Here is a 24,548-nt window from a genome sequence, read left to right on the forward strand (position 1 = left end):
AAAAAAACCTCTCCTGCTGGTAGGGAGTAAACAAGAATTTAAATAGAGACAACAAGGTAGTGTCCAGCTGTAGGGGAACAGCCCGGACAATGAGAGAGGTCATCTAAAGTGAAAGACACAAAAGCACAGTGAAGATGATGACTCTTAAACACCAGACAAAGTGCACTGTATTTTCAAGTGATTGGATGTTATTTTTCATAGGAATTATGAGTGATTAATTATTTGTTCTTCATGGTTAGACAGAATAACATATAGCATGAAATATTATTGTGTAACAAACAAATTTGCAATTCAAACTGATGTATTAATTTTTCTGGCAATGGTGGTAGAGTAAGAGGGCTAAGAGGATCTAAAAAGATATGAAACAAAGGATTCCTTTCTTTTCTATTTCCTGGCCTCCTGAGACATGCATGAGATAGCCAATGACTCAGCAGCAAAGGTGAAAGAGTGCCAAAGTGCTGCTCCTGTCTTGGCCAGGAACAGATGTGTCCAAAGACAGGGAGGGAAGCATTTTCCCTCCCTGGGCTCTTCAGTCCTCCAGGGAGCCTTACTGGTAGAGCAAGGGCTACCAGGCAGCACATGCAACCCCTTTCGGATCACACAACCCGCGTTAAAAATGAGTGATGGTTATTGCAATATTTACTTCATATTGTGTGGGGAGAGATCTGGAAAAGAAGGAATAAGGCCAGAAACAAGTGGGGTTTTTAAAAATCACATAAAATTTAAGATGTTACTAAAAGGAGAAATTTTGTGAATGAAGAAATATAACAAGAATCAAGCACAGCTGGAAAAATAAAACTAGGAAATCTGATCACCTTGAATTCAACATAACCAAAAAACACATAACAATAAAAATAAATGAGACATTTATTCCTTATTTTTCATATTTGTAGATTTTGCATTATTACTTTCCAAGATTTTTTTAAATAGTCCTATATTTGGGTAAAAATAATAATTACCTGATTGAATGCATTGAGTCACAGACTGAGCCCAGCTCATTTCATTGGCATTGAAGTTATAGCAGTGGCTTCGGAAAGGAATCCAAGATACGTGATCAGATTCAGGACATGTTCCAGTATCCTGCGGGGGATCAGAAGGAAGGACATCTAGAAGAAATTAGATATTATAGATGCTTTCATTCAGTAAGGATTACAGTTCTTCATATATGAAATCAAGTATTAAAACCACCTTTTCTTAAAAGTACTTTAAGTATTCTTTGGCACACAGTGCTAGAATTATCAGTGTCAAAGTCAGGAGTGACAGTGAGGATCAGGACTGGCCAGCCACAAGAGGATGACTCAGTGTGAACCTGTGCTCTTCTGTGTTACTAACTAAATCAAACTTGTACTGTCTCAAGGATATTTGAGTGTTCAAGGATTTTTGTTCTAGTTTGTTTTGTTATAACCAACAAATTTATAGAAATAAAAGAAGCATTAAAAAGCAGAAAAAAAGCCCCCTAGAAAACTCCCAAACTCTCAAGAAGTTCAAATAAGTTTTATTTTAAATGAAATATCATATAAACCCTAGTTTACTGTAGAAATCTCCTATTTAATATTTTCCTCAAGATAACAATCCTTACATAAAATTTCTGAATATCTTTATATCTGACAAAGCATGGAATAATCTGAGGCTTATTGAATATTTATGTGGTAACCCCTCATTTTCCTACAAACAATGACATTATGGAAAGAAATGGCGACATTGTCGATTAGTACATGTGTTTTTAAAACAAAAGTTGCAAATTAATAGCTATGAAATTCAGAGCATGGCCTAGAAAAGAAATTAAAAAACAACCAACCAACCAAAAAAACACAAAAACCCAACCCAACACAACCCCAAACCAAACCAAACCAAACCAAACCAAAAATAAACAAACGAAAACCCCCCTCAACCACCCAAATAAACTCTGTATTTTCATTAGGTGTGTGTCACTAGAGCTAACAGATGTTACTCTAACACAAATGAGAAAGCAAAAAAGCTCGGTCCCATCTTGAGGTTTGCCTGCAACTTTTACTGTGTAGTATTTCTCAGTGCTATCCACAGAAACCCTATGGAGTATGAACTTTTGTTTGGGCCAGTAACAGACCCTTTTTTATATGATAAAACTCTTTCTCCTTTATCCACATTTTGGAATCTAATAGTAAGGAAGTAACAACCAGTGTAGGAATGATGTGTATATGTCAAAGAAAAAAAATCTGTTTTATACTCAGTGGATTTCATCGATTACAGACCTTTGCATGAAACCCCCATCAGCAGAACCAGTTTTACACTCTAGACTCAATGTGAAATGTCTAATGTTCCCACAATCTCTGTGATCTGTCTGCCTGCTCCCATGGCAGCTATCACTCCAGCCCAGTAAAAAGGAAGGATCTTGGCTGGTGAATGTCAACTCCATCAAAGTAAAACATCTGAATGCAAAATAAAGGTATTGACATTACATACTCAGGCTTATTTCTCAATATATACTTAGACATTTGCAATTCCGTCAAAGCAGATAAAGCAAGGTTTCTGCCATAAAATCAAAAGTCATTGCCATTGCTTACCCTCAGATGCTTTGCAGACAGGAAGATGTTTTTCATTACAAGGTGCTGTTTTCCATCTCCCAGAGAGTGCTAGATAGACACAGGCTCTTTTCTGTTTTGGTTCTCCATAGTCCCACTTAGAAAAACTTATTTTCCTTTTATCGGTCCATCTATAATATCCATAATTCTAAAATTGAAACAGACATCTAACATAACAGTTCTACACTCTCATTTGCTGTTTCAGATAAATGCAGTTATACAGAAGCACATTTTCAAAGTGATACAGGCAGCTCAGTTTGTACTGTGCTAGTACTGTTAAAATACTGGTTGAATCAGGACTCAGCAACATATAAACAAGACACAGCAGTATGGCTCACATGCTGGAACAGCCCATGGAAGTGTTTAGAAGGCTAAATAATGCTCCCTGGGGACTCAGTCCCTTGTTGGGCAACGTTGTGAGGTGGAATTCCCATCCCAGAGGAGTCAGATCTCCATGAAGAGCAGCAAGACCATAGGAACATGAAACCTGTGGAAAGCTCGGGTGGAAATGGGTCTCAGAGTTGGCAACCAAACAAGGACTCTAAGCTCCAGCAGTTTTGAGGAGAAACATTCAGGAGTAAACTGCAGCTATCACTATGAGATACCTGAGAAAATTATTACTTTTTAAGAAGAAAATGAGAAATACGCTGAGCAGGACTTCTTGAGTCTTTGTTTAGTCTTCCCTCCTCCCCTTTTTTCTTTTCCAGGAAGAATCAGAAGAATTACAAGGAAAAGCACACAGACACAGACAATATATTGCTGCCAATAAGAAGAGGGGGATAAGACGTGGTCTCACTCCAGTGTATAGCTGTGTCAAGAGAGATGCCAGGTACACAAGGTCATACTGAGCTTGGCATCGTCAGGGCAAGATCAGTCACTTCCTGGGGAACAGGCGGAACCACAAAGCTTCACTCTGCAAAGTCAAGGATGGCTCATTTATAAGTACCAGGGGAATGTCTGGTGATTCAAACTTGGTCAAAATGGAATTTTAGCTGCTTTGTAAATCATACTTCTGTGACTGGAAAAACAACCAACTTTGATATCAAGTGGACTTAACACTATTATTTTGGTTTGGGCAGAGATGCCCTGTGGACTTGTGCAAGTGGAAGGATTTATTTTAAGGTTGGTGACTGTCCATCACTTATGTGAGCATTTGGTCTGGTGGGGGGACACATACTGTTAGAATAGTGGAAATACGTATTGTTCAGCAACAAATTCATTGTTTCAGACAATGTAGCCTTCTGAGGGGCTTTATCAGAGTGTTGCTGCATCATATAACTGGAAATGCTATTTTTACACAATATTTATTACAAGTATCCCTAGGTATACTGAATTTCAGACATGTTTTGCTATGTTAGAGTGGAATGACAACTAGTAGAAACAATGAATGGTTAAGATGATTATTACAGATGCAAAAGCTTTTCTATTATCAAGAGGTTTTAGTCAGATCAAAGAACAATGCAATAGAAACATGATAGTTAAGTGCATTTAGCAACTGCATATTCACTAGGGAAGCTGAAGCTCAATTTGTCACTCAGTCACAGAGCTAATAAGACTGATTCTCGCTCAGGTGTTCCCTTACAAAGTGGTGGAACTTGATTTCAGTATTCACTACTTCTGGTACAGTATAACTTTTACTGATTTTAATCTTTGGGACCTAGCAGGTGTAACGAAGAGTGTATGCTCAAAGGTGTGTGGTTTGGCCTATGAACCCTTCTGAACCAAAATGTAATGGAAAAGCTACAGCTGCCAATGATCAAGAGGCACTAGCCCTACTGACCATCTTGGATCCTTTGAGTAGGGGTACCTGACCTAAAAATGGCCATCTGAAAGTTTACCAGCTGTTTTTACCTAGGTGTCCAAGATTCCCACAGAACTAGTAAAGAGAGTCCAGCACCGCCAAAGGTTCTCATCCTTCTCCATTGCCTAAAATGGAGTTCAATGATTTAAGATAGATGAAGTCAAAAGATGTGAGACTGTCCACCAGTCCTAGGTTTCTAAATCTGTTCATGCTACAATTCTCCTGCTAATAATAACAACATTTAACTTTACGAAATATTAATTTATTAATCTTACCACATTGCTGTTGAGCCCAATCCATAAGGGCTCTTCATATTGCACTGCCTGCAGCAGCAAGAATATATTACTGTAAAAATCAAAAATGCTGGCAAGCTCTGAAGATTTCTCCTTGCATGCTTTTCTTGCTTCTTCCCAATCCATTTTATAAGGAATGATTAAATAGCTGCTGTTACCGTAATGGACAAAATCAGAATCTGGACCACTTGTGGATTGAAACAGTTCAGGCTCTGTAGGAAAGAGGTACAAATTTGAGAGGAAGAGGAGAAAACAGTGAAAAATTACTAGGTACTGGATAGCAGTATTGCTTTTGAGTAACAGATGAATATGGTGTGCCAGCACAAGCATCAAGTAACAGCATTTCTCACACAAAACCAAAGAGATTTATTTTAATGGTAATTTGGAATTATTTTAAACTATGGTGTAAAAATACATACAGGGATTAGAGAGAGGCAGAGAATGAGCTGTGTGTACCTATAAACATACACTGACCATATGAAATGATGTGAATACTGGTTCCACCATGATCCTCCCCCAGAGCTCTCCATGTCCCCCCACCTCAGTGCAGGTGAACTTCTTCCCAGGCACGAGCACAGGACTATCTCCATACTGCTTCAGTCTCAAAATAATTTTTTTCTAAGCAAAGTTTGTGGCCCTGCTGCTACATCTTTCCCTTGTAGAATGAAGTGAAAAAGGAAACTTTATTTGTACCTTAAATTATATATGCAGAAGTAGAAGGCAAAGGCCTAGAATTAGTGATGAGGACAGAAGAAAAGGCATAAACTGGCTTTGTGTTCAGTCACTGTTGAGGATGTCCTGGCAATTTTTTTTGCTAGTGTCACCCTCATGCAGCTTTCTGCCCTTGCATGGGACAGAGCTGTGAATCATCTGACCCAGCTGTGGCTTCTTCCTCTATTTTAACTTGCTGCTCAGCACTTCCCTGTTTTTGTTCCTGCAGACTCTGCAGTGTAGCTCTGCTCCGGATGTGTCTCCCACCCTAAGGCTTCGTGAAGAAAACTGGAACTTTTTCCCTTCTGAGTATTGCTGTTCTTGCATTAGGAAGGCCTTTCTAGAGACTGATGAGCAAATTAATCAGTTTAATTGGCCTCAGTTAACCCCCAGTTGGAGGTCACTGAGGGATTTGTCTTTTTGTTTTGTATTTGCAAAATAACTGGATTCAGGCTCCTAGATCTACGATAATTGGATAAAGCACAGATGACTAAACTTTTCTGTTAATAGAGAAAACAGGCATTTTGAAGGCATAGCCCTTCTAGGAACCTGGTTTGGGCACTTTTCTTATGATGAAGATGGTGAATCCTGTCTTCAAAGTGTCTACATGCCATGTGCAAGCATCTGATTAAGTGTGGATGTTTGCAGGGTAGGCAATGTTGGCTTTTCTGAGTGGTAGTGGGTGTGCTGATGGGGAGAAGTTGTAAAGCAAAATATTTTCTATAGTCCTTTATCCCAGAGTGCCTTTTTGTCTACTTTTCTGAGCCAGGAAAGTAGCCCTGCTTCTCTCACCCTGCCTGCTATAGCCACAGCTGTGCACTTACAACTGAGGACTTAAATGGTTGGATTTTTCAGTAAATGTTTTGCAACAAAAAAAAGTGAAAAATAAAACTTACCACTGTCCATCTGGCAAATATAGCTTTTTTTATGCTGGCAGTCAGTATTTTGCCATAATCCCGCATCATCTACAGATCTTTTTGTCATTTCAATACAATCAGTCTAGCGCAAAAATAAAAAATAAAATTTTTGCTGATAAAGTGCAAAATTCCAAGCAAAATAACAGAAATAGGTATGAGGACAAAAAGCTAATAGCTTTCTTTTCTAATTTTCCGGCTCTTCTTTTCATGTATTGCTTGTTGGAAATTAAATCCATTATATTATATATCTTAAGCAAATGTACTTTCATTGGCAGATTGCTGCAAGAACTTCTGTCAGTTTATTAAAATTCCTTGGAATGCATTGAAGTTATTTTTACTATGTAGTTAATGGTAATCTGTACTGAATTTGTTGAAGTTTCATTTGGATTCTCATCATGCAAGGAAAAACTATAAACCAGAATAAAAATCACAACTAATAACACCGAATATTTTCAGTAAAATATAATAATTATAAAAAGTGTAATTATTTCTAGTGGTAAAGATAGTAAAGCATTCCTTTTCTGCAGTTCTAGACTTTGACAAAGGAATGAGATTAAGCCTAGACTCTAAACAGGTCTATTAATTCCTGAGTACAGCTTTAAAAATTTGATCTTTGAAATATTCAGTTGCCTTCTGCTTTAAGCAATTGAAAATAAGATCTTATCTGAGACAGAAGTTAGGCTGGGTACTCGAACCTTGAGTATGTTATTTATGTTATGCATTTTCTGATTTATTTCTCTTTACCTGTATTGTAATATACTTCCAGTCAACCCTTGTGAATTTATCTCTGAATGGGAATCCTCGTGCCCACTTTGAATAGTCAAAAACGCTTCCATCTGTCCATAGATATGTATCCTCACTGTTAATATCATTCAGCCCAATCCATGTTCCACTGGCAACATCATTTAGGTGGAAGGTGAGGAAGGCTAATAGAAAATAGATTAAAAAAATAAAATAAAAATACCTGAGGATTTTCATCTCTTCAAATTCAATGTAAATCAAATTACAAATAAAACAACCAATCATCTTCTAAATATATTGGAAATACCAACTTCAGTATTGTTTGGCTATGAGCTAATGGTAAAAGAGAAAAATTACAATGGGTAATCAAACTGAAGCAGTTCGATTTCAGGGAAAAAAAGAGGGAAAAAAGGAAAACATTTTTGATTAAAATTATTTAGGCTGCATGGAAATATTATAGAAATCAGGGCCAAAAGTGACTTCAAAAGTATTGTCTTTCCCAAGGGACTATCACCTGCAGATATGTAATTTCTGGTGGATGTTTGTTTAATGTCTAGCTTGAATTTCTGTGAACATTTCATTACTATAAACTATTACAATTTATCCCATCTTCCAAGGCCGTGGGGATGAGAATATTCTGTTCCTTCCACATAAGATGTTTGCCAAAACTTGGGAAGTGTCATAATATCTCACTCCATCCTTCCCTCTGGATCAAACACCTCCTGGTCTTCCCTCATAGATGATGCAATTTAGATCTGGGGGTCGGTTCACCCTCATCCTTAGATGGTGACATGTGTGGTTTCATACATAGCGCTGTAAGGCTCAGATGTCATACCTTGCACTTGATCACTGTGTATAGAGGCCAAATTTCCCCCTAATTCTCTACAAACACTTCTTGCTGAGTGCCAAGTTAGTCTCTCATCTTCTCTGGATCCAAATATTTTATAACACTGTGGAGAGAGTAAAGAATTAGACAGACTTTCAGGTGGCAAAGAATATTAAAACCATTGATCTGGATTAATTCCGTGCTAGTCCCTGCATGCAAAGAGCTGCAGATGAGGGATCTGATGAAACACAAAACTGTCAGCCTGAAAGAAGGAGACCCAGCCAACCGCAGAGATACGTGCACAGTACTTAAAAACCTGTGGGGTCACTGCTGGGAAAGAGCCGACAACTGCCAAAGCTTTTGAGGAATTAAATTACTGAAAAGTAGAATTTTTGGGGGACTGGAACTATCTCCTGATTGTGAACCTAATTTGAAGCAGGTAATAATCTCTCAGGTCAAGTTTTTTCAATTAAATACCACAGATGGAGAGCTCGTATGAGAACTCACATGAGTGGAACAGCATCGGGAACAAGTGCCCTTTTGTATGGAGGTTTTTCCTAAATACCAGTGTAAAATATTTTTTGTGTGGTTGTGTATCTTCTGTGGGACTGAAGACATGGCTCCTCCCTCTTCATGCCCTTTGAATGCATAAAAACTTTTCCTATTGATTGCATTGTGGAATTGATTTGTGGTTTTCCTCTGTTAGTCTGTTTGTTGGGGTTTTTTAAAAATTCATATGTCCAGGTTTTTTTGCTTAACTTAGCAGAAAGCAATGCTTGGTTTTCTTTTATATTTGATTTGACATCTATTGCTGTTCATGTTACTCAGCTTAAGATGAGTTGCTGTGATAGCTGATTACTTATGAAAAGTGTGACCTTTCGTTTTTTCATCTGTCTTACTCAGAGAAACAGAGTTACACTTACAGATAAGGATAATGTATCAGGATTTCTAAGCATGCCTAAAATAAGCAGAAATATCTAGAAACTGGGAAAGTAACTATGGCTAAAGGCACAGAGACATTTATAAAAATTATAACTTCAAACATAAAAATCACCTTCTTTTGAGATTTAGTTACAAATTTGCCAACCTGAAAATTCACTGCACTGCTAACTAGGATACCACTTAGTAAACTGGTGTATAGAGGAATTTATTTAATGAGATAAAAGGATAGTTGTTTTCTTCACCTATAGCAAATCTGCTAAATATGGCTGAGATTTATTACTGTACCTTATTGTTAAACAAAAGCCAAGTTTCAGGACATCCTCCCAGAGGTGGAAGTACAGTAGGAGCAAATCCTGAGTAAGTTGAATTGTGCCTTTCACAGATAAAGGCATTTTTCACAGCACAACTTATGTCTTTCCAAAAGCCTGTAAAGAAGTGGAATACATATAATCACTGAAAATATTACAGAATACAGGAAAACTTGTACAACCACTGGAGCAGTCAGGCCCAGATGGCATTCATAAAGCACAAATGAAACACATTTACCCAAATACACTCCTCCTTCCTTTACAATATGCTTCTTTCCTAAAAGTGATAGCACTGTTTCAAACTTGAGCATGTTAAGAAAAAATGTCAGTATTATTGAACTACCTCTTTGTGGGATAGCTTCAAATTTAAGTCTGTACCAAACATTTTGGATTTTGATGCTAAATTTTACCCAAATATTTCTTGTTGCTATTTTACTCACCAAAATCATCTGACATTATCACACAGTTTTCATCATTATTTGCAAAATTTGGTTCATTTGGAGCCCAGGCAACATAATTCACTGGGGTATCATCCAGCCATCTGGAAGAAACAAGGGGACAGTGTCTGCCAGACAGACATCTCAGCAATCAGCCAGTCACAAGGTCTGTTTGGGCAGAGGGCTACACAAGGTATTAGCAGTGACCAGAGGGCAAAGGCTCTACATGTCCTGCAGAGGACACAGTCACAGCATTACTGCTGCTCTCATCTGTTTAGTACTACCATATTCCAGGCAGTGTATGGACATCCTTTAAATCCCAGAAAGGTGTCCTCCTGAAAGTCTTCTATAAACAGATTGTTAAAACAAGTTTCCTGACAGAAATTTCAGAAAGCTGTTGGGTGAGACACTGCTTATGCTTCTTGCTTCCAACTCACATAACTTGAACCACTTGGGGTTAATTTGATTTAACGCTTTCACATACATTTTATCAAAACGTCCTGGCCCTTTTCTGTAGCCATTGGAGATCTGGTCAGAGTAAATCTCACCCTTAGGTTGATATCAAAAGTGGATCAGGTAAATAATATCCTAAAATTAGCTGCTTCCTTTCACTATTTATGCAGGGTTGCAGTTCTCAGTGTAAGACATAAAGTGAGCTGCATCTTAGCCATTAATTTTTATTGGGTTTTCTCTCCCAAATTTGGAAGGAAAATGCATTTCTCTGCTTAAATATAGAAGAATGTAACACTTCTGATGTGAGACAGCTCCTGAAAACTATCCAGAAGTCAGTTGCCCAACAAGTTTCATTTAACTTGTAAGACGAAAGTGCACACAGAAGTGCTCCCTAAGAGTGAGATGAAATTACCATCATTTGTTGTCCATTACATTTTCCTTTACTCACCTGAATCTCTGATCAAAGCTGACAACTAAGCCAATGAAATATGATTTTCCTCTGTGTTTTGTGTACATCTAAAATAAAAGTAATTGATAGTTAAGCAATAAACTGTTCCTCAATGTCAAACAAAAATCTGAAAGCCAATTAACCATGCCTGTGATTTTTTTCCCCTTTTTTTTTAGAATTTGAGCCTCATATAAGGAAACTGTAGGTTCAGACTCAGGTTTCAAGCAAGCAACAGGTATATGTGGAACATCCTGGAGTGAAGAGCCCTCTGTACAGGAAAGCAATTGTCACTGTGCTGAACACTGCATATATTAGAAGAGATGAGCAACCCGGGCCAGAACTATCCTTCTCTGCACCTTTAATATTTGCATGCCATTTTCCTCTACCTATTAAAAACAATGCCTTTTTTTACAGGTCCTGAACAAATCTATTGCTCTATAAATAAGTAATGTAGGAAAATAGCTCAGGACTCCAGCCTTGCTAAATATTTAGTATGTTCCCTTTATTTTATTATCTGGTCTGCTTCAAAATGCAACTATAATTAATAGGCTTTCTGCTTACATATTGCCATAGAAATCGTCTTTTGCTTTCTTTCTCAATGACAACAAGATCTGCAAAGTTCTTCTGACAAATTCTCCGTGCTTCTGCCATATGGACATGTTCTTTGCTGAAATAATACTGCTTATTTTCATATATAATCCATCCATCACTGGTGAGTTGATAGTCTGAAAGATAAAGAATCATATATAATATTTTCCTATCTGGTCTGTACAAAGTCTGAAAACTGTACAGTAATCTTTGTGAAAGAGAAAAGAAACCTACCAAGTCTGTAGTTTGCTTCAGGCTTTACCAGTGTACCTGTAAAATAAAAGATTGTAGTAAGCAACATCCTAAATAAAATAAAAAATTTCAGAGAGATTTGCTTTATGTAGTTTCACATGCTTTGTAAAATAGAGGGAAAAACCAAACCCATCAAGCAAACTATGAATTAGCTAATGCATTTTCAATAATTTAGAGCACGTACTGCCATATATTATGTATATAATTTAGAAACATTTAGCTAATGAAAAATATGTACTTTACAGTAACATATCTCCAAAAGAACTGTATCAAAAAATCCAGGTTTCACAGTAAACTTGTAGTAGGTTAAACAAATATTACTTTGAAAATTTATTTTAGTATTTTCACTTGACATGCTATGATTAATTTTTTTAATATTCTTGGGACTAGAGCCAAATAACATAATCCAATATAGTAAATTCTAAATCTTGTTACAGGCTGGACCAGGAGGAAGCAAATTAGCTGTTGCTATTCCCAGAGCCAGCTATAGCCTCTCAAAGGAAGTTCTGCTTTCATAGGAATGCCTGTTATTTTGTACTTCTGGACTACTAATTCTGTTGCTTGCTCCATTTCTACTGTGGTTTCATGGCAAGAAACATAGTGTTATAGAAATGACAGAAATAATTTGATGAGAAATAAGCAAAAAAAAAAAAAAGAAAAATCAAGTCAAATTATTTTGGGGTCTTTTAAATGCTTTCTTCTTAATTATTGAGAGAACAATAGAACTAAAATTATTTCAATATCTTCATCATTATATACTTCTGGTCATTTTGATTTTATTGTTCAATGCTAACATAACTGTAACATTCATTGTTTTCGAACAGCTGGAATATCTTTTGTAAATGTGTGTCTTAAGTGAACATAAGGTAATTCACTTCTGAGCATGTCTTCTCTCACACTGATCATCACAAAATCTAGATTCACAATTACAAGATCAATTTCTTGAATTTTTCTTGCTTTTGAAAGTTCATCTAGGATCAAGATAAGCTAATCAGAGTCTTTGTCTTGTGGTTTCTGAACTTCTGAGTAATCTCACCAAGAGCAGAGAGCCACATCTGCCCAAAGCAACATGCTCAGTGTGCCCGAAAGGGCTGCACAGGATGTGCTGCTTCGAGCTGGTGTGCAGAAATCAGGGCTTGGATGGTGTGTTTGTGTGACTAATCTACCAAAAGTGATTCTTCCTTTCTGGTTAAGCAATTTTTCAATGTTACCATGGTGCCTCATTCACCCTTCAAGGGTTTTGTTGGCAGAGTCATCAAATATTAGATACACTCAGTGTTTTTATATAACTGCTTATCCCTTCCCCTCCCTATTGTGCACCGTAGTAGTTCCCAGTGTGCATCCAACTTTCTTCTCATTTCAAGAAGGTTTTAAAAATCTCCTTCTCCATGGAGATGCATACAAACTGTTTACAACCAGGAAGCAGGGATGTAGAAGTAGGACTGAGTACACAAAACAAGTTCTTTCACTATCAGCTCTCACTTGAGCTCTGCAGCCAAGCAGACCCCATTTCCATCTCCTGCTGGTGGGCACCCCAACATCTGTCAGGTCCATTTTGTGGGCACCAAGTGTAGGAGTCTTGGCATTGGGACCCTGCTTCCCAGGCAAAGCTGGTGGATGCAGGAGTTCACCAAGGTTACGCCAGCCTCCACTTTTGATTATATTATGTTTTCAGAATTGCTGGTTCCTATAGCAACTGATCCCTCTCTTGGTTCCCATTATTTGTCTCACAGTGGGAAGCCAAGCTCTTGTCCCTTTTGTAGGAAGAACTCTCTTGTCCGAAATCTACGGCTATCCTGGTTAAGCCTGAAGCAGACAGAAATAGAGGGAGGAGATGAAAGGAGAGGGGATAAGTACCTTTGCTTTGCAAATTTATTCAACCCATGGCAGAAAGAGATAAAACTAGAGATGAAGTAGTAGGGACACTAACATCCTGCATCCAAGGACAAGAGAAATATCTCAATTCATTCTTCTTGGTTTATGTGTTGCCTTCACTGCAACTGGTTTTAAAATGAACAATTCCCAGTATCTTTCTTACATTCAACTTGTTTAAATCCATAAAATTTGCTTTTTAAACTTGGGTTTATTGCTCCAATTAAATGGGGAAGTAATAATACCTTTTTTTGTTTCACAAATCCAATTAAGTAAATGTTCACACCGCAAGTCGTTCCAGCGCATTTGGGGTGATCTATTAAGCATAACACAATGCTCAAGTTCACCATGGTTGTTGGGTTCATTTTCATCCCAGTTCTCATAAATTACCTGTGTTGGAAATACATATAAATTACTGAGTGAATCGACGTGAATAAAAGTAATTGAGATTGCCATGGTGACACAACTTCAGTATCTCATTGTCTCAAGTACCTTTTTTACCAGATCAGTAGGAGTTCAAGCAGACCTGAGAGGGCTGTGAAAGTCATGCTGGTCAGGTTACTTCCCCACCACTCCCTGAAGAAGGTGCAGAGACTACATAGTATAGAAAACCTTGTATTTGATGAAAGAAAAACTGATGGGCAGAGGGAGTCACATTTATCTTGTTTTGTGAAAATTGTTGGCTGGGCTTCCCTGTACTGCCATACAGCAGTGCCCGTTTTGGGGTGCTCTGTCTAGGAGCACAGACTGCCAAAGGTGGGGTATGACATGGTACCAGGGATGAAACAGAGGCAATGCTGTGCTAAGACAGTGCACTGCAGCTATTCAGCTACTGGATAAAGGGCTGCCATGCACCTGAGAAAGGTTTAATGGGGAAACCATATTTTTACTAGAAAATGGACACATCGTGAACCAGCCATAAAATAGAAAATCCAGAGCACGAAAGACAGAAGGACTTGAACATGTACACAGGGGAAAAAGTCCATGGGAAGGTTGTGAGAAAGGAACAAACAGCATTGGGGAGGATGTGAATGAGGAACAAGCAAAGGAGGAAAAGGATAAGAAAATGCAAACTGAAGGTCAGTTGTGACATACATGAGGGACGATGTGACACACATACACGAGCCAATCATAAAGCATAAAGTAGCATATGCAAATAGGCCTTAACCAATAATAATTATGCACGATCGTGTGTGGGAAAAGCAAGAATTGTATATTGGGGACAGTAGTTTATCAATAAAGTGGCTTCTGCTTGATTCACATTGAATCGTGTAGAGACCATTGTTTCTCTCTGCAGTTTAAAGAGATTGGAAAAAAGGCATAAAAAATAAGAAATATATATATTCTGAAAGACAGAAGGTCAATTAATATCCAGCAAATAAATACTCACAGGGGAGCCATCAATCCAGGCAAATCCTTCATCAGGATTTAAGAGAAACAAACCGATCCAGAAGGCCTGAGTGTTCAGTCCTTTATCCCTAAAATAATTTGTACAAGAGAGATATATGAGCGTAGAAAGAGAGGCCAGGATATAAATCCTGAAAAGCATAGAAACATGCTGCTTTCTGTCACACCTGAATTGGGACCTGTGGCCCAAAGCGAAGCTCACTCCCTGCACTCTGTCAGGGGGTTTGATACTGCTCTGTGTTGGGCTAAGACTTCCCATATTTAAAAATAAGTTAAAGTGATGTGGCCCAGAGCCAGCTCAAGCTCCCATCCCTGTGGATGCAGCACAGCTCTAGGTTGTAGTATGAGTTCAAAGACAGAGGCTTTAGCAAAAATAAATCATAAATAGATGTTTATTTAACTAATAAAAAATAGCAAAAATTTATTTTCAACTGCTTTCATTTGCTTCTTAGCCCTTCCTAAGAAGTTTATATACTAGTTCATGCTATCTACCTTTTCATGCCTATGGACCAAATGAAAGAGTCCTATTTAATTCACTGCATAACACAAAGATTTCCTTCCACAAAAATTTTATACTCTAAAGCAAGAGACTTAACAGGCTAGTAAAACCACATTCAGCTGCTCACAGTACTAAAAAAAAATTTAAATTAAGAAGGGTAAGACCACAAAAACTTCTTAATATGAAAGTTTTAACTCTGAGAAAGTAAACCTCAATTCTGCAATATGGGAAACAGTTTTGGTTAAATAGCTGTATATTATGTGTCATTGACATGTCTTGACATTATGAAATACAATCAGAATATAGGTCTAATTTGAGGGGAAAATAATGTTACAGTTTATACATCATGAGCAAGACATAGCCATCTAAAGTGCTCCCAAAGGTTAATTACTATGAATTATTCTTTGATTTCAGGAGTCTTCAGTTTATAGGCAGAAAAATTCCACTCTAAGTCCTTGAATTTTGGTTTACATTACACAGTAACTCAAGGGAATTTTTGAATGAGTTGGTTAAAGTAAGAATTGCACACAGTTACAAAATGCCAGTTAGAGCTGAGTATTTTATTTTCTCCCTTTTGGGAGAGGGACTAACATGTAAGAAATTGAGCAGATCTAGAGAACAGCCTTGCTAAAACCTGTGATGAAAATTTCAAAAATATTAAAGCCTCTTTGAAATACTAAAGTTTGGGGGTTTTTTTAAGCAATGTTACAGTATGTTATTTCCAGAAGAAAAATTTCCAACGTAATTTAAAATTTGGTTGTTTTTATTCACTTACTTGTTTAGCTCCAGATATGTTTTAAGTAATTTTTATTTAACATAGCAGGAACATGAAAAAGAATTCTTGTGCAAGTACTCACGAAGCTAATTGCCATAATAAAACTTGATCTTCTCTTGTATTGATTGTGACCAGATTTCCACCTATTTCTCTACAGAATTCTTCAGCTTCAAACCAAGACTTCTTTTGGTTTCCCTCTCTCACAAAAAACTGTTGAGAACAAAAAGTAAAAATAAATTAGTAAATTTTCAAAGCTTATAAAACATATGTAATTAAATTCAGCCTCACTTTAGCACCCCTTTACTCTTGACTGAGACAACATGACACCTGTCCAAGCCTTTAATATTGAACATTAGAAATGTTAAGTGTAAATATGTTTTCCTTAGCATCATCTATTTTAAAATAAGGCAAAAGTAGTATAGGCATCTGAGGAAAATAAAAGGTATCAGAATGCACAGAGGAGAAAAAACTAATCTATAACTTTATTAGAATTTTGACCACTGAAAGGTTCAAAAAAAGATGGAAAAACTCAACCAAGGTGTTTCACAGTAGAAAGCAGGAGATTTTTGAGAAAAGGAAGGGGAAGGGTAAGTCTGTGTTGGACTAGAAAAGATAGTATGGATGCAGAAAATTGTTTGACAAAGCATGGACCCTAGATGAGGAAGAGGTTTTTGTATTGAGGTGCAAGCACGCACACAAAAAATACACTTTCTGTCATGAACAACATATATTCTTGGACTAAGGATTTGTTTAACAGGACTAAATGCTTGACATTTTATGGAAATGATAATCAATAATTTGGTAAATTGCAGAACTAATATAATGATAATTACACATGACATAGAAGCTCTGACCCTTGTAAATACAGGACTAAAATAATCTCTGGTCTCCCAACAGGCAGAGCCTCAGAAAGAAAGTGAGAGCATAGTTATATAAAGACATGGAAGAACAGTGCTGCATATTTATTTACTTGGTCTATTTTGCCTTTTCTTTCCTTTTTTCCTTTGCAAAAAAGGAGAGCTTTTAAAGGCATTTTTAGCTAAATCAAGAGAATGCTCAAAAGCATTGCTTGCTGAAGACTTGCCAACTAAATGCAGATCCAAAAGTATCACTATGAGTGTCACATGCTGTGTGAGAAAAGGTTGTCAGAGGGGCACGTTTTCTCTCTGAAACACTGTCCTATGCAAATGACACTTCCAGCTCTTGAGATGCAATACTATGTTTTTTCTGAAGTTCCAAACTCCTGGAAGCAAATAAATTACGTGAGGTTCTCACCTGGAATTTAGGTAAAAGAAAGCATATTTCTAGCACTTTGTGTTCATCATTTTCCCTTGTTGACTTTTGTTATATTTGGTGGATTTTCCCCCTATGTTTTCTTGCCCTTTAATACCAAAGAAAAGATCATTCCCAAATAATGTCCCAGCATCATGGTGACCCCTGGGCTGCCCCATGCTGAGACTCCCACTGAAGGTGGACACACACTTACTTTGAGGCATGAGTCTGCCTGGGAGGCTCTGTCCCAGCCTTCGGCACAGGTGGCCACAGGGACCTGTCCTGGAGAAGCAGGAGGTGGCACTCCTGCTGCCTGCTGTTTGCAAAGATAGTTTGATGTCTTCTCACAGCTAACAACATCCCATAATCCAGCTGCAATTCCAGTTCCCATGACAACACAGCCTTGCTCTCTCCCTTTGTGATGTGGAAAAGAAATGAGTAAAACCAAAGCCTTAATGGCTGTCTAAGGAATCAGACCTTTGTTTCTATTCATAGAAGATTATGAAAAAGAAGGTGCAGATTATGCAGATTAAAAAACATCCCGGATATAAAACTATTTTTAATACCACCTGTCAGAGGCCAGATATGGGCCAATGAACCTCACAGACACAGCTTTGCCAAAAGCAGAGATTTGCAGCTTCAGAAAACAAGTCTTCCTTATCTTGCCACCCCAGGGAAATCACAGGGAGAGTGGCTCTTGATTTTATTTACATATGTAATAGATGACCTGACAAGTACTTTGGAGTTCTCAATATCCTGGTAACTCAATTTCAAGAAGGGTGATGTCAAGTACAACAGGTTTGTTTTAAGGCATAATTAGCTGTGTGAAGGCAAGAACTCACAGGTAGCTGCTAATCTGGATTGCTGAAATGCCAGACAGCTGCAGGTTCACTGATCATTTCTCACATATTCACACTGTGGGTCAAAAACCTGTCCAGAATAATTTTTCTGAATCTGATGAGTTGTTGTTTACTGGTGTTAAAAATGGTGAAAAAAATGAGACCATGGACTTTGTTAACTCCTGCACAGTATTGCCTTCAAAACCTGTCTCTGTACACCTTGGCAGGAGGCTGACTTAAACCAGCACCTGCAGCTCAGCTGTGACAGTGCTGGTTGCACTGGTGTCAGACACAGGTCTGATGGTGCTGGCCACCTGCAGCTACAGGCACAAAACACAGTGCCCACCCTAATTTCTAACCAGGGGAGTGAAAGCACAAACCCGTGTGAGTCACAGCTGCACTCCTGTCACAGGGGTTGAGCCCATGCAGAGCTTACCTGGCATTGCTGTGTTCCAGTGTGTGAAATGAGGGGTTTCTCCATCAGTCCACCTGAAACTCCCTTGTTGTTCTGTGTCTGAGAGACCAATCCAGAAATATTTTTCAGACCTCAGCCCCGTCAGACTAATCAGAAAGGTTTGCTCGTTTCTGCAGTGGGAAACAGTGTTCATTCACAGCCTGTTACCGTGCAATATTAATCTAAGTGATACAAACAGAGGCATGTAAACATGACCCCAAAACAACAGTTCCTCAGTGAAGTTCAGGCAAACCCCTGGTAGTCTTTAAACTGCAGTCATGAGGGACAACTTTCTCCTTTCAGCTGAAGGCAACTGAAAAGTCACAAATTGCTGCTCACATGGGCTTCTAGTCTTATTCTACTTTTTTCACTCCCTTTCCAAATCTTTGAGGTGTCCCAAGCAGACCACCAAGACAAGACCAAGCTGTCAGCTTTGCTACCATCACCTCTGAAGGCAGTCATGTTCCTCAGGGGCCATGAAGCCTCTGAAGCCTGACAGAGATGTAGGTAGATGACAGATGATACATTCTGGCTGTGGGAGAGGGCAGGTTCTGGGGAAGATTTCCTATATTTTTTCAGAATTTGGCTTAGAAGGTAGTTTAGGAAAATAAGAAGCTTTCCTATCATAATGAGAGACCACCTGTGAATAAGTAGATGAAAATTGTGGTATCTACTTTCCAATGGAAATAAAACCCAACAATACAAAACAAAACCAAACCAAACCAAAAAAACCTCACCCCCCCCCACCCACCTAACCAACCAACCAATCTACCAACCAACAATCAAATAAAAACCCCAAAACCCCACCAAAACCAGAAGTTGCTTTAATTATGAATTGAAAGATAAGTGACAACTGTTTCATTCAAGAACCCCTCAAATCTGAAAATTGCTAGAATGGATTGAGTAGATAGCCCTAAAACATTGAGGCATTTGTTTTGGTTTAGGTTTTTTTTCTGCATGGATAAACTTTGCATGCTTTTCTACGATAAAATTTTTGAAAAGCACTGATAAAATACTTTGACAGGTTCAAAAAACAGAAAAGTTTTGCAAGTTGCTCAATTAAAAGCATTGATTTTTTAAAAAGTAATTTTCCCACCTGCTTTCCACGGTAGCTAGATGAGCTTTGCTCTGTTCACATGTCTTATTTGCTTCTGAGAATGTCAAAAGTGCAGAACCCACCAAGTAACAGTGAAAACCATATCTTTTCCAACCCTGTGACGAGCATAAGATTTTAATGTGCAATAGAAAGAGACTTCAATGTAGAAATTTCTCTGCTCTTCTGTTTATAAATGTTCAATGCTCAATTTGTTGCAGCTGAGTTTAAAAGTAAGATGAGACTGGGCTGATCTGTTAATAAATAAAAGCTATTTTTTGATGCTGTTCACTCCTACAGGAGGCCTTTTTGTTTAAGAGGTGACATTAAGATCTTAGTTTTCATCTCTTTTATGCGTACATGACTTTTCAAAGAAGGTTGTGACTGTGCTATTTGCTGTATCTTTCCAGTGCTCTGTAGGGATGGGATTATGCAAACTGAGTCTATAAGGAGCCTGTGATTCATTCAGGAGGACCTGCAGCTCCTGCTGTCCAGAGCTGCACAATCAGACATAATGAAATACCAAAATATTGCAATATGGAAATGAATTCACAAACAAGCACAGCCCCCCAAAGCTGCCCCTGTCACTCCCAAGCAGAAGGGGTGAGGACATTTTCTGAGCCAAGAGGAATCCAGACAATGCTTGTTTTCAGGGAGAGTGGAAAGGTGGAATACCAGTAAAACAACCCCACTTTTCCTGCTTTTACAGAGATTTCTGCTGACCAATACAAATACAATGGTTTTCCAAATCACAGGGTGGTTCATCTGGGAATGAAGGGCAAGACAGTATTCACGTCCATGTAAAAGAACCTCAACTTTCTTGAGAGTTTTCAGATAAAAATGAAAAATGCACATATATTAGTAAATTGCTAGCAGGAAGAGACCAGGTTGCCTCAACAGCAGATTTTCTATAAGATGCAAAGACAGTATCCAAAAGAAGCAAGAACTAGTAAATTAATTCCTCTACATTTTTTTGAAGATTATTATTTATGAGAGAGCAGTTACTTTCTGGCAGCCTGGGTCCTCAATTGTCTCTTTTTCAGTGGACTGTGATGAAGGCTTCTTTTTACAGATGTAACCAAGTTGCTTATTGCAAACATCATTTGCCCAGTATCCATCCTAGAATAGCAGGGAGAAGGAAAAAATGTCAAAAAAGGGCACTCATAAGCATAACTAGTGTTTTTTCTCTTTCTTCACAAGGCAAACTGGAGATTTATTTTAAAAATTAAAAACATCTGTAAAGCTGTTTTGAAATGAAAGAAGGAAAATATCATTTTGAAGTCTTATCGTTACTTCCTGCCATAACTTTTAAATAAAAGGGTTTGTAAAGATCCATCTCATTTGGGGCTAATGGATCTGCTTTTGGAGCAGGATTATTTCACTACACTTCTTGAAAAAAGCTCAATTAACTGAAATAATGCACATCTGATAGGGTTGCAGTAAATCTAACTATTTTATCCACCAAAGAATCTGAATATGATTGACTACTTTAAAAAAAAAAAGAGCTTTCCCCTTCCCACACCCCCTCTCCCCCCAATAAAATCTGGTTTAGTGCCTAATACTGGCAAACATTAACATTATTCTATGACTTAAAAGTTCTCTCAGTAACAGCATGTATTTCATACCATCATTTTCAATTTGTTTCTTTCAAAATTCGTGACACATTTTGTGTGTATATGCATGTGCATGCACATGCAGGTAAATGTATCAAACATCTTGTTAGAAAATAAGGTTTGTGAGTCAAGCAGTCAGAAATACTATAGAATTTTATGTTAGTTTTTTGGCAGGCAGATGGCAGGTGAAGAAACATACCCTAGTGCCAGTTGTCTGCACCTTGATGCCATGTCTCAGTGACATGAGTCCCCTCAGAGGGACATAATTGTCTATCTGATTGGAATATGAGGTATGCAAATAGCACCTCTGGTACCCAAACAGGGTATTAACTAATTCATCCCCATTTCTCTCCCAGAGCTTAAACTTTGCTGAAACCAAGGGAAAGAATTTAATGCAAAAAATATGGATCAAACTTTTCACCAGACAAGGAATTTCAGAAGGGAGTAACTAGAAAAATGCTTCTTCCCTTTCTGATGTCTCCTGACCTCTGAACTTCTCTTGTGATTTATACCAAATTTTGGAGCAAAGCTATTTCAAGATAATATAACGAATGATACCTTGATAAGCACGCAAGTAAGTGATTTTGGGTTGATGCAGTTATTAATTTGCATTGCTGTAAAATGAGTGCATGTTATACCTGCCCCTTCATAGTGACACAGTCCTCCAGACCGTTTGTGTAGGTGGGATGCCTGCGCTGCCATTTGGTGAATGTCACAGGAGTCCCATCACTCCACTCGAAGTAGAAGTGAGCCTTCACGTCATTCAGACCCAGCCACAGCTCGTCTGTTGGCTCTGAAGCATGACAAGAAATAGATTTAGTTACTGTCCACTGTGCAGTGAACGTTTCCACATGCAGAACAAGCAGGGACTGTTAAATCTTGCATGTGGTACACAAGAGGTGGTCTTCGCTCTTTTATAAAAATACTGTTTCCTCTCAGATCTCTACAAGAGATGTGCTGTGGAAAAAACATCAGATTCCATTCAGAAATGCTTATTTTAATGAACATAAGGCTCTTTACAGCTGGCAGAAGATTTTTGCAAACTTCCTGTGATTCAGAACAACAAAATGGTCCCGAGCATGAAGACATTGAGTGGCTGTGAGTGTCCCACCTCTCAGGAGATCATACTGAGTCCAAGGCGTGAGGACACCTTCCAGTACATTAGAGGACTGGTGTTGGCCCATCAGGTGTGTTCACCAAGGCCAGCATCTGCAACAAGTGTCAGTACTGGTTACCACAGATCAAAGGAGTATCAGAAGTGAGAAGATTGTTTTCTTAGAAGGATATATAGCAAGAGGTTAGCATCAGCAAGAAGTTTGAACCTCATCGAGAAGTTTATTTTCTAGATTTGTAGCTCAGTTCTAAAGCCTTGAACATAGAATTTAGGTGCCAAAAGTGCAATCATTAGACATCTTTATGTGTCTCTGGAAATAATACAATATTTTTGTTTTCTTCTCCTCCTTTATAATGTTTTACAATGTGCATTATTTCTTGATAAACATAGATATTGTTCTGTATTTATGTAACAGCAACAATGTAAAAGAGTGTGGTAAGCTGGATTCAGTCTTTCACCTTGTGATATGTCAGAGAAAGCATGAATTTTTAATTTGAAGTTCAGCTTTTATGTCACCAATGGAGCAAACACAATACAGGCCTACACATATACTCACTGTAATCGAGCTGTGACACCAGAAAGCTGTATTCAGCAATGTTGTGAACGCTTGCCAAATCTCCATCTTGCTTTTTACATGAGGACATAGCATCTTCCCATGTTTTGGGGTCCCGGTGAATGCTGTAGCAGTGACCTGCGTATGGCCACCAGCCATCTGTGCACTGAACAGGCCTCAATTCCCCTAAATTCAGAACACAATTTTTCAGAGCAAGAGGAAAATAAAGGACACTAGGATGAGGTCTCTTGAGTACTCTTTACAAAAATGGGACGATATGAATAAACATAAAGCTGTAATTGGCAATGCAAAACACATTCAAATTAAAAGCAAATATCATTAAGGCACAATATGTATGCTAAATATGTAAATAGAATGAAGTATTCTTAAACAGACAACCACTTTAAAATAACCACAATTTGTCAGAAATGCAATTTGAATAAATGATCTGTGAGGAAAGAGGGACCAAAGCTGACATCAGCCTCTCCTCTCTTTGTTCCCCACAGCCACTTGGTCTCGTGCTGCCAGTGGTGGCTCACATTGGGCTCGGCTTGCTGGTCTATGGTTTCTTGCAAACAAACATTTTTCAGGTATGGAAAAGCATGAAGCAATTCTTTGATAACTGCAGGTCAGTAAACCTTGCAAATTAGTGGAGACTTTGTATATTTTCTCAGTAGCTTTTTTATAACTTGAATTCTTAAAAATGTACCTTAATCTTGCTTTAAAAATAGAAACCTGCATTTATTTTTAAGGCTAATAATGAAATAAAATTCTCTGAAATTATTTCTCTACTTCCTTTATTTTGACTCATTCTTTAGAAGTAGCTTTTACAATATTCCCGTGTGACAGTCTCCAGTGGATCTCTATTGCATGGGGCATGTTCAGAGCCATGCTGGTGTGTTGGGATGGCCCACGGATGCAACAAGGTCTGTTTCAGTGTTGTTGCTGCTCCTGCTCTGCTCATATGAAGCCAATGCATTGCAAACTGCGGACATCAGAGGAGGATTTTTTTTCATGAATATACAACTAACTGCAATTATTCATTTGGAGAAAATGTGACTATTTCTACCTCATTTATGCAAGTATGTCTTTTGGCGCTGGTTACCATGACAGAGCAGCTACTATCTGTCTTCCAAGATTGAATGATAGAGTGATGGAACAAAATAATATGAATGTTTAATACACAAAGGGAGGAAAAGGGCAGGATATAAAAGTTTGTGTGTCATGTATAGTTGTATTTTTCAAAGTTTTCTAACATCTTGGTTGAAAAATAATGTTGCATACAAGTTCCTCTGTCTAGAAGTCAGATAAAAACCTTTCTTTTTATTTGACTAACCTACCTTTGGGCATAATGTCAGGTTTTGAACTGACGATTCTCTTTTTACAAATGTAGCCTAGTCTCTGGTTGCATGCTTGGTTTTCCCATTTAGCATTCTTTCTGGGATTCAACACTCCACAGATTTTCCCGGGGAGTAGGAAAGGACTTCCTTTAAGTAAGAGAGAAAATAGAATTTCACAGCAAGAAATTACTAAAAATATTAACATAAACATCCTATTACCAGTGGAAACATCTGATTTTTGATTCCTTGAATGATTAATGGGAAGAAGCCCTCCCTTACAGGATAACTGCCTTGTAATTTATAGGAGCTACCTTTAGTCAATGCATTGAGAGAGATATAATTACCCTCCATTGACTTTATTATCAGGATAGTACTGGGAAATATCTAATTCTTTTCCTGACATCCTGGTTCTCACAGGAAGAACAGCTGAAACTGGACT

At 38.0% G+C, this 24,548-nt stretch overlaps 1 protein-coding gene across 1 annotated transcript in view; it reads right to left on the reverse strand.

Moving 5' to 3' along the window:
* Nucleotides 1-24,548, reverse strand: part of LOC309572720 (macrophage mannose receptor 1-like) — a gene marked incomplete at its 5' end in the record, with an annotated part of 33,287 nt that overhangs the window by 4,142 nt on the left and 4,597 nt on the right. The window contains 21 exons of the mRNA XM_082281157.1: nucleotides 960-1,106; nucleotides 2,544-2,709; nucleotides 4,638-4,867; nucleotides 6,263-6,365; nucleotides 7,028-7,209; nucleotides 7,860-7,974; nucleotides 9,078-9,217; nucleotides 9,541-9,641; nucleotides 10,439-10,506; nucleotides 11,000-11,163; nucleotides 11,261-11,296; nucleotides 13,396-13,540; nucleotides 14,541-14,628; nucleotides 15,914-16,041; nucleotides 17,318-17,517; nucleotides 18,379-18,527; nucleotides 19,493-19,608; nucleotides 20,495-20,608; nucleotides 21,741-21,895; nucleotides 22,773-22,955; nucleotides 24,110-24,256. Of these exons, the coding sequence (XP_082137283.1) occupies nucleotides 960-1,106; nucleotides 2,544-2,709; nucleotides 4,638-4,867; nucleotides 6,263-6,365; nucleotides 7,028-7,209; nucleotides 7,860-7,974; nucleotides 9,078-9,217; nucleotides 9,541-9,641; nucleotides 10,439-10,506; nucleotides 11,000-11,163; nucleotides 11,261-11,296; nucleotides 13,396-13,540; nucleotides 14,541-14,628; nucleotides 15,914-16,041; nucleotides 17,318-17,517; nucleotides 18,379-18,527; nucleotides 19,493-19,608; nucleotides 20,495-20,608; nucleotides 21,741-21,895; nucleotides 22,773-22,955; nucleotides 24,110-24,256 (2,877 nt within the window). The remainder of the gene's footprint in view (nucleotides 1-959; nucleotides 1,107-2,543; nucleotides 2,710-4,637; nucleotides 4,868-6,262; nucleotides 6,366-7,027; nucleotides 7,210-7,859; nucleotides 7,975-9,077; nucleotides 9,218-9,540; nucleotides 9,642-10,438; nucleotides 10,507-10,999; nucleotides 11,164-11,260; nucleotides 11,297-13,395; nucleotides 13,541-14,540; nucleotides 14,629-15,913; nucleotides 16,042-17,317; nucleotides 17,518-18,378; nucleotides 18,528-19,492; nucleotides 19,609-20,494; nucleotides 20,609-21,740; nucleotides 21,896-22,772; nucleotides 22,956-24,109; nucleotides 24,257-24,548) is intronic.

The sequence above is a fragment of the Coloeus monedula genome (assembly GCF_965178545.1).
Source record: "Coloeus monedula genome assembly, chromosome: 1".
In the NCBI taxonomy this organism is placed as follows: Eukaryota; Metazoa; Chordata; class Aves; order Passeriformes; family Corvidae; genus Coloeus; species Coloeus monedula.